The sequence below is a fragment of the Trypanosoma rangeli genome (genome assembly GCF_003719475.1).
Source record: "Trypanosoma rangeli strain AM80 chromosome Unknown Tra_15.4_contig_00203, whole genome shotgun sequence".
NCBI classification, from domain to species: Eukaryota; Euglenozoa; class Kinetoplastea; order Trypanosomatida; family Trypanosomatidae; genus Trypanosoma; species Trypanosoma rangeli.
The window spans coordinates 20,010-28,556 of NW_021705949.1; the positions used below are offsets into that span (position 1 = coordinate 20,010).

Genomic DNA, 8,547 nt, shown 5'->3' on the forward strand with positions numbered 1-8,547 from the left:
CGGAAGATAGGAGAGAGAGAGAGAGAGAGGCGTAGATGCAAGGGAAAGAACCAGAAGGGGTCGTTTGCCATCAATAGCAGAGATACTGGCATCACTGTGGCGTACTTCATTGAAACGCGCAAAGGTCTGCCACTTAGAGAAAGGTAAAATACGCAGGTCTGAGCAATACTAATTGGTGAATTAGTTATGGTAAAATGCAGCCAAGACAACAGGGCCAGGGGCACCCATACACAGCCTTACATAAAGCTTCCACTCGTTCAAAGCAACTCCGCGGTGTTCACCCGCAAAATGCCACACACTCTCCCACGCACACGGTCCCCATTTCTCTCTCTCTCTCTCTCATTATTATTATTTTACCTTCAACCTATTCGTTTGCATGTTTATGCGTGTGTGTTTACCGGAACAATTTTAACCGACACTGGAGTTCCTTGTTGATGTTTCTTCCGTTTGTTTCTGTGTCAGTTAGCGGCCGTCACGCCCGCTCCCCCATACCCTCCACAAACACAGAGACACACGAAAGAGCAACAAGCATCTGCATTCATTTCATCGCTTCTTGTAGAGGGATGCCACCAGCACTTCCTGTGGGTCGTACCTCACACCCCGATTGGCCTTGGCCTGACCCTCACGCTTGAGGAAGTCATACGCTACAAAGTAGTCCCCTACCGTGTCGTGGTAGTCGAGGTCAAAACCAATATTTTCCACCAGTTCGGAGAACCGTCTTGGGTGTGGTATGCGGGAACGCACCTCGACAATCTTTAAAAGACGCTTGGGCTTCAACACCCGGAAGGCCTCATAAAGGCACTCTACGTAGTCTGTCGACATGAGGCTGAGTGAGAAAATGCAGATGTCAACGGAATTGTCATCCAAAGGCACATTGGTGGCATTGGCCACCGTCACATACTCATTCACGGCACAAAAGTCAAAGGAGTAGACGGTATACCCTTTCGGTCGCATCGCCTGCGCTATCTGCGCATCTCCGCACCCCATGTCTGCGATCACCCAACTTGTGGGGATATACCCCGGCATGCTTTTAGCTTTATTCGCGAGGAAACGACCACGGCGATCCCCCAACAGAGCCTCCACAATAACTTGATTTGGTTTTAATGGCCATTGTTCCAGTTGCTGACGGTAGCCATTGTGGTAGTCCGCATACGTGGATGGGTCGCGCAACAGTTGACTGGCAAAGGCCACCGTGGAGTTGTAGATTTGCTCATTTAACAACCGAAACGTACTTGACGACAGTTTTGTGCGGAAGTGTTCCAAGATGGCGTCATCGCCTTTTGCCTTCAGTATGGCGCGACGCTGGGCGGCGCTGCTGGCGCCACTTGGCCGCTTGCCCACAACACTGCTGTTGCTGTTGTCTCCCCCCGGACCAGGGGCGTAGCGCGGGATGCGCTTGGCCTTTTTGTACGCCCGCTCCTCCATTTTGCTTCTAAACGGAATCTGCTGACGATCGTTTGCCGAGTCACGGCCGGCACTCCCGCCCGCGTGGGCCACGACGGGGCCTGTCAGCGTGCTTCCATTGTGGCCCTTCATCCTTGGCGCAGTGCCCGGCTTGTTGTTTTTCCTCGCCGGCTTCGCCGCAGCAGCGTCGGTGGTCGTTTTCTTCGCGGACCTCTCGTGCCGCTCCTGGTTCCGCTGTTTCGCTCCACCCAACATGTGCCCACCCCTACAACTACCGCTTCTTCCGCCTGGGGATTTGCCGTGTATCACCACTGGCCACGCAACCGCTCTGCCGCAGTCTACGTCAGAGGAATGAGACACCGCACCCTCCACGCACGCGCCTTAATAGTCACGGTACCGCCAAGGCAACAAAGATCTGCGCAATGATTATATTCATATTCGTAGTGGCAATAATAATAAAAGAGAAAAGTCAGGAAAAACAAAAGGAACGCTGCAGCGATGCTGGCAGTGGCCACACCCCACAAGACATGCACACCAGACGTCCCCCCTCCCCTACCCCAAGTGGACGGCAAAGAGCCGATTTGTCTAAAGAGACGCAAATCTCAGCCACACACAAGAAGGAGAAAAAACGAATACACCCCTGTCTTTCGGTGTCTAAGAAGAGCAATACGACAAGGAAGGACGTTCGTCATTTTCCCTTTTTTACTTCCTTTAACATATAAGTACAAACACACATACAAAGGTATATATATATATATATATGTATATATGACCGGTACAAACAACATCCAACACCCACCACACGCCCACACACAGGCGCATCTTCAAGGAGCGGCCAACGCAATTGTATGCTCCGTGCAATAACTCCATGCGGCTTACAAAATAACTGCGTTCGGTGAGCAGCTGCCAAGTGCAAATACTCTCAGCTAGTACCATGTAGGATAGCTGCATAGGCGGAGTTCCTCTCCAAACTCTCGCCTCTCCCCCAGCATCCGTTGGAACAAGTACAGTTTATTCATCGATGCATCAACCCATTTAGGGTTGTACTGGCAGCGGAACACCCCTCATCCCCACCACAGTACGATACAGAACGCACCACAGAGGTGCATTTTGCCAGAAATTCGTCTCGATTTCCTGTGATTTTACGGAACACCTCCGCCGCGGATTGATGAAACTCACGAAGAACCTGCTCGTGCTGCACGATTTTATCATCCACATTATCAAGCTGGGGCGACTGAGAGGAGATGAGTGCCGTTTGCTGCGTAACATCGTGGCGTTTTTCAATGCCTCTAACTGGGGATGGCACAGTCTCTATAACTCCACTGTGGCTGCTACACAGGGGCGAGCTTCGAGAGATGTTAGAGATGGATTCTACGGAGTCCCATCCTGCCGGGGAGACCCGTGACCGCGGGGGGCTGACGGTACTCCTATCCCTTGAGCGATTAACTGAGTGTGGGGGGAGCGGAGCAACAGGTTTTGGCACACGTTGATATTTCGGGGTTATTGTGTCAGATTCCTGTAACGGCATGGGCTCATCCCCATGCGACACTTTGCCTCCGCACGACGGAGGCAATGCTTCGGGCAGCGTCACCGATGGCCGGCTCTGCGAACGCGGGACGGATGACATGCGCTGCTGCTCTCGTCGCACCTCGCGTAGCGCGGCTTCTTTAGCCACCTTCGCCCTTTGTTTGTAGCGGTTGAACTGCTCCTCGAGGTGAGCCCGCTTGCTGCGCTCGTCCTCAAGCTGACTTCGCAGTCGCTGAACCGGCTCCGAGGCCGTGGTTGCAAGCGCCTCCAGCTTCACATCCTTTTCCCGCAGCTGTCTTTTCAAGCTGGCGAGCACACTTTCCGTCTGCTGCTGATGTGCAGATGCTGCACGCCGTGTAGTGGCAAGATCCTCCTGGTGCCGCAGGGCGCTCTGCTCCAGTTGTAACAGCTGCTGCTTACTATGCTCCTGTTCCTCCTTCAGTTGAGCGCGCAGACCCTCCACCTCACGTTCCAGGCGCGCAAAACGGTCCTCCGCATGATGCAAAGCCTTTTGCAGCGCCTCCGTCTCACGCATGGCCTTCGTTTCCTCCTCTTGAAGTTGCTGTGTGATGCCCTCGACAATTCTATGATGCCCCGCACGTTCCTCACGCATTTCGTGTTCCTTCCGCGCAATCTGAAGGCGGAGGTGCTCCAACTCCTGCTGGAGGGTTTCTGCACGCTCGACGGCCTCCCGCTTCTCCTCCTGCGCTGCAGTCACCTTGGACGTCAACTCCTCTTGCTGCTGTTTCTGCTGTCGACGCTGCTCCTTCAGTGTGTTGTATTTTCGCTGCACCTTCTCCAGCGCCGTTAGCTTCTCAGTTGCCTCACCAAGCAGGTCCTGGTAGCTCTTCGTAGTTGAGTGAAACTCCGCCTCCAGCCGGCGAAGCTCCTCCCGTGATCGCTGGTCCTGTTCGCGCAGCTGTAATTCTAGCCGGCTCACCACACCCAACGCATCTTGCTCACGGCCCGCCATCAGTTTCTCCCGCCGCTTACTCTCTACCAGGTCTTCTTTGCGCTTCACCACCTCCTCTTCCAGCTCCGCCAGCTGCTTGCGGGTGCTTGTCAAGGACTCACGCAGCTGTGCCACCTGCTTCTTCTTTGCATCCACTTCGCCCTGCGTCGATTGGGTGCGGGAGGCAGCAGCCTCAACTTCCGCCTGCAGTCGTTCAATGATTCCATCTTTTTCTCCTATTGTCTTTCGCGCCTCCTCCGCCTGAATCCGCTCGTTCTCCACGGCGGCCTGAAGCAACTTCTGCTTCACTGTGAAGGATGCCTGAAGCTGCGCCGCCACTTCCTCTTCCGCCTTCTGTCGTGCCTGAAAGGCGTCGTGACGGAGCTGGGAAAGCTCACGACTGTGCTCCATGCGGAGATGCGACAGCTGCTCACGGTGAGACTTTTCCTGTTCCTCCAACTGGCACCGCAAGCGCTCCAGCGCCGGGCCACTTTGTGCCGGTGCAGACGTCGGGGTCTCCTCCTGCTGTCGCCTAGTTTCCGTGGACTCCGCCGACAGGAAGGGCTCACGGGGGACATTTGGCACCGGCGCTCGTTTGTTGGCAGATATCTGAGCAGCTGACACGGCAGGGGAGGCAGTGGCCGCAGGTGCCACTGCAGTGGAGAGAAGCGACTTAAAGGTGTCTTTCCAACTTTGTCCGCCAACCTGGGCGTAGCTGTTGTCGGCCGCCGCGGAGGTAGACGTGTTCACGGTGCTTGCCATCGAGGGATGGTGGTCGCCTGTTGCAACTTGCTGCTGCTGATGTGGTCGGTGAGCGGAAAGCAGTCGATGCGAGGCGTCGGACGATAACGTCGTGTTCATCGTGGAGGCGCCAGAGCGCCCCTCCGCAACCGCACTTGTCTGTAGCGTCTGCACACGACTCCACGGCCACTGCCGTCTGCCGTTTGTCTCGTTGCTAGTCGCACTCCTATCTTGACTGCAGTCTGGGCGACGGTGGCGCTGATTGCCGTGATGCAGCGACCCCCGCTCGTGCACCGCTGCCGTCTGCCGCAACGCCGCCGATGATGATGCCGTTGCTGCCGCCCTCGCTGTTTCAATGGCGGGAATGGCGGCAGCAGTGGCGCCCGCGTGCTCCGCGTCTTCAAACGTCTCTGCGTAAGTCATGTAGCGTGCGTCTGCAAGTCCGTCTACTGGCGGTCTCCGCCGCTCACGCGAGCCACCTAAGCCCTCCCTGCGCCGCGTCGTCTCGTACAGACGCTGCACCCCTCGTGTTGTGTGATCAATGAGCTCAAGAAGATTGCTCGGCAGATCCTGTTCATACGAACACCGTGAGGCACTCATCGTACAAACTGTAATTAGAAAAGAGGGGAATGAGGCACAGAGTGAGAGAGGGAAAAAAAGAGATTGTGGTGCGGCCTTCTCTGAGAGATAACACCAGTCGGCTGGGGTAGTACTGGTTGCAGGAGGAGGAGGATGAAAAGGCCCTTCGTCCTTCTATGAGGATGAAATCTATAGGCGTACTGCGATTTTGGTGAATTGTGAGCGAGCAGGAAAAATAAATTGAAATGGAGAGAGAGAGAAAGAGTAACAAAAGGAAAACAAAAAAACAGCAACATGCACCTACCCATAATGTCGCAGCCCAAAAACCTCTGCACCGCCGCCATAAAGAAATATGCGGCGGCGTAATCGGCACAAGGGCCGACACTCATCAATACGACAGGCGTACGCACACGCGGCAGGTATCATGGAAAAGAGAGGAACGACGTGGGAGATGTTAGGGCTGGGGGGCGGGGAGTGAGGAATTACAGTTCGATTGCTTCATTATCCCCTAATTGCAGCAACTCCGACCACTCCGCTGGCGCAAGACGCTGCACCCTACACCTGCGTTCACGCGGGCGCGTTCCGACGGCCTGAAGTCCTTGCAGCATCCGTGATGGGGTGGTTACAGCGACGTGGCTGGAGAGAAGTATATCCTCCCCATCCCGTTCTGCATCCACGAGAGAGACACTTGCCTGTCCGCTTAGGACATTTCCCACGCTTGTACCCGTTTCTCCGTTTTTCGCTGCAGCCGCTCCTGCTGCCACCAGCGGAGGAGGGCCTTGATGAAGAAGGTTAATCCGCCGGATACCTTCCATGCGAAGCTGAAGATGTCGGTAGCAGGCGCCCAACACGTCTGGCGAAGCACCACTGACGCCTGACGCCGATGAGTTGCAGCTTGTTCCCTCACTTCCCTCCCACGACGACACCGTTTCCCAAACAGCAGAAACGCGTTTCTTGTCGGTCCCCGCCAATTTCTTAAGTTGAGTTGCGGGTTCACGGGAAACGCGGCGGTAGGCGCCGAGTGGCAGGCGTGACCCCATCAGCCGTCCACTCCCGGTGTGGGTGGCCTGCGGCATGGCATTCCACGGGCACACGATTTCTGTCTCCTTGCGATGTTGTCTGTTGCCGCCCCAATAGTTTTGCTTTGGCCTGCGTTGCGGTCCCGCGTCCGTCAAGGCAAATACCCGCAGATAGATATAGATAGAGGGAGAGAGAGAGATAGAGCGGGCAAGGACGAGAGACAGGGGCGGAAAATGAGCAACGGCACTCCGTATGAACAAAAAAAAAAAAAAACTGAGGAACACACGCTTGAGAGCGCCCGACACCCCCCCCTTCCCCGCCTCTCAGCATGATGGAGACTGCGGCCACACACAAAGGCACAGCCTCATTCCTACACTTAGTGGTCCTGCACGCCGCCACCAAAAGGCACCAAGGCGTCAAAGCCAAAGTGAAGCATGTGGCAATTCCGTAACTCACGGGTTCGGTTGCGCTTCCGCCGACTCCATCGTGCCTTCTCCGCAGCATGCTGTTCCCGCAGTGTTTTTCTTACAATCCGCAATGCTGCCTCATCTGTCTGATGCGGAATCCACACGGTGCGTGAAGCAGCAGCCATAACCTCGCTATCCGGAATGGTGATATCTCGCACCCTAAGCACCGCGGTGGAGGGATTTAGCCACCACGAGAGCGCCGTGCCCGCCACACCATTCCCCAGTCTCTTCGGCCCCACGCACTTGGAGTCCTCATCGAGAACCCCGCCGCTCCAGAGTGCAGGGTCATTGATGCAAATTTCCTCGGGGACGGGAAACGCAGGAAGCGCCTCCCGCCTAATCATCACCCCCGGCATGGACACCACCTCGTCCACAACCTCCACGGGTACGATCGTTTCCAGGTCATCCACAAACAGGGACGCCGTCACCTTGCCCTTTGCCTGCGCCCGAATATCCATGAAACTCCGCGGCGTCCCACCCAAACTCTGCGACACCTTAACGCGCACATCAAGTGGCGCAACACCGCCTGTGTTCCCCGTGGCGAGACCCAGTGAGACTCTCAACGCCGGGGGATTCACAGGCGTGGAGGAGTAATGATTCGAAGACGCCGCCCGCTCAACCACTACCAAGGCACGTTCGCCCACGTTGAGACGAGTTGGAATGCTGTTCTTGCTTCGCACAGGCACTCCACGACGTGTGTACAACATCGACTGAGCCACCACCCCTGCAGGAAGTTCCAACCGCCCCATTGGCCCGTCAGCGCCCAAAACCGCATCGGATTCATCGCTGCGCAAAAACGCATCCAATGCTTCGCCTTCGCTGAAGAACCCTAATTTCCCTTTGACCAATCGGTGTTCACGAGCTTTAATATAATTATCGGGAAAGTAGTAGAGTAGGCCCCTTTGTTGCGACTCCTTCAAAAGTCTTTCTTGTAGAATTACTTGGTCCGTGTGAAGTGCCACGCATCCATCAGTGTCCGGTAGCATGGCAGGAGACTGCAACAACCGTGCGAGCTCTTCAAGACTGTGCACCTCCGGCCGTCGGCATACAAGAACAAGTTCCGTTTTGGCCTCCATCCCAATGGCTGCCGTGTCACCGGCTGCACTACATCCCGGGGCATCAATGGGACGGTGGTAGACCTCAATGCAGTGATTGCCGCAGTGTCCCGCCTCCATGTACTCCCGCCACGCATCAGGAAAGCGCTGCAGTGAGGCGCCACGAGGAATCAAGAAATCCAGCTGTGCCAGCGTGTACTCCACATTTGCATGAGAGGACAGGAACTGAATGGCTTCATAGTGCTTCGCAACCTGCGCCGTGTTCAGGATATCACCCAACTCACTCATCACCGGCGCGGCCCACACACCCTTCTGCACCGCTGCTTTCCCGGTGGACCGCAAGGCACTAAACAAAAACAAAAAGAAACAAAAAAAATACAATACGATTTGATACAGTCGTAACAACACAACAAGCAAAGAAGGAGCGGGGTCAATGAAAGCTGAAGACACACACACACACACACACACACAGCACTGCACATCAATCCCGTCACCGACAGACAACCGTGACGGCCCAGAGTGAGGCGTGGCTAATCAATGGTTCTTGGGCGCCTTAATTGGGACGCCCCCGCGCGAGGCAAGGCGTGACATCCCACTCAACGGGCCCTTGCGGGGCTGCCAATAGACAAGGGGAGGGTGAAAACGAGGAAAAGAAAGGGAACACGGTGGCGCTGATCATGGGGATGTTCTTCTGCATCAGTTCGAGTGCACGCTGCACACGTCGGTGGAGGACAAGTACATCCAGTGTCTAATCACTGCGCGGCTGCAGGGGCCACTTGCACAGCGGCAGGCGACGGGAGGC

The 8,547-nt window shown here is 55.8% G+C and overlaps 4 protein-coding genes across 4 annotated transcripts, besides 6 other annotated features; all 4 read right to left on the minus strand.

Moving 5' to 3' along the window:
- Positions 1 to 4: 4 nt before the first annotated feature.
- Positions 5 to 29: a microsatellite.
- A 294-nt stretch (positions 30 to 323) lies between these two features.
- Positions 324 to 341: a microsatellite.
- Positions 342 to 543: 202 nt separating this feature from the next.
- On the minus strand, positions 544 to 1,659 carry TraAM80_05915 (putative methyltransferase; the record flags this gene model as incomplete). Its single annotated transcript, XM_029382775.1, has 1 exon — positions 544 to 1,659. The coding sequence occupies one exon, from the start codon at positions 1,657 to 1,659 to the stop codon at positions 544 to 546; it is 1,116 nt and encodes a 371-aa protein (XP_029237357.1).
- Positions 1,660 to 2,147: 488 nt separating this feature from the next.
- Positions 2,148 to 2,174: a microsatellite.
- A 245-nt stretch (positions 2,175 to 2,419) lies between these two features.
- TraAM80_05916 (BRCT domain-containing protein) lies at positions 2,420 to 5,224 on the minus strand (the record flags this gene model as incomplete). Its single annotated transcript, XM_029382776.1, has 1 exon — positions 2,420 to 5,224. One exon carries the CDS (start codon positions 5,222 to 5,224, stop codon positions 2,420 to 2,422), a length of 2,805 nt encoding a protein of 934 aa, XP_029237358.1.
- A 461-nt stretch (positions 5,225 to 5,685) lies between these two features.
- TraAM80_05917 (uncharacterized protein) lies at positions 5,686 to 6,279 on the minus strand (the record flags this gene model as incomplete). The annotated part of the gene is made up of 1 exon (XM_029382777.1): positions 5,686 to 6,279. One exon carries the CDS (start codon positions 6,277 to 6,279, stop codon positions 5,686 to 5,688), a length of 594 nt encoding a protein of 197 aa, XP_029237359.1.
- A 126-nt stretch (positions 6,280 to 6,405) lies between these two features.
- Positions 6,406 to 6,449: a sequence feature (G-rich).
- A 150-nt stretch (positions 6,450 to 6,599) lies between these two features.
- Positions 6,600 to 8,033, minus strand: TraAM80_05918 (uncharacterized protein; the record flags this gene model as incomplete). The annotated part of the gene is made up of 1 exon (XM_029382778.1): positions 6,600 to 8,033. One exon carries the CDS (start codon positions 8,031 to 8,033, stop codon positions 6,600 to 6,602), a length of 1,434 nt encoding a protein of 477 aa, XP_029237360.1.
- A 57-nt stretch (positions 8,034 to 8,090) lies between these two features.
- Positions 8,091 to 8,129: a sequence feature (A-rich).
- A 62-nt stretch (positions 8,130 to 8,191) lies between these two features.
- Positions 8,192 to 8,216: a microsatellite.
- Positions 8,217 to 8,547: the final 331 nt, after the last annotated feature.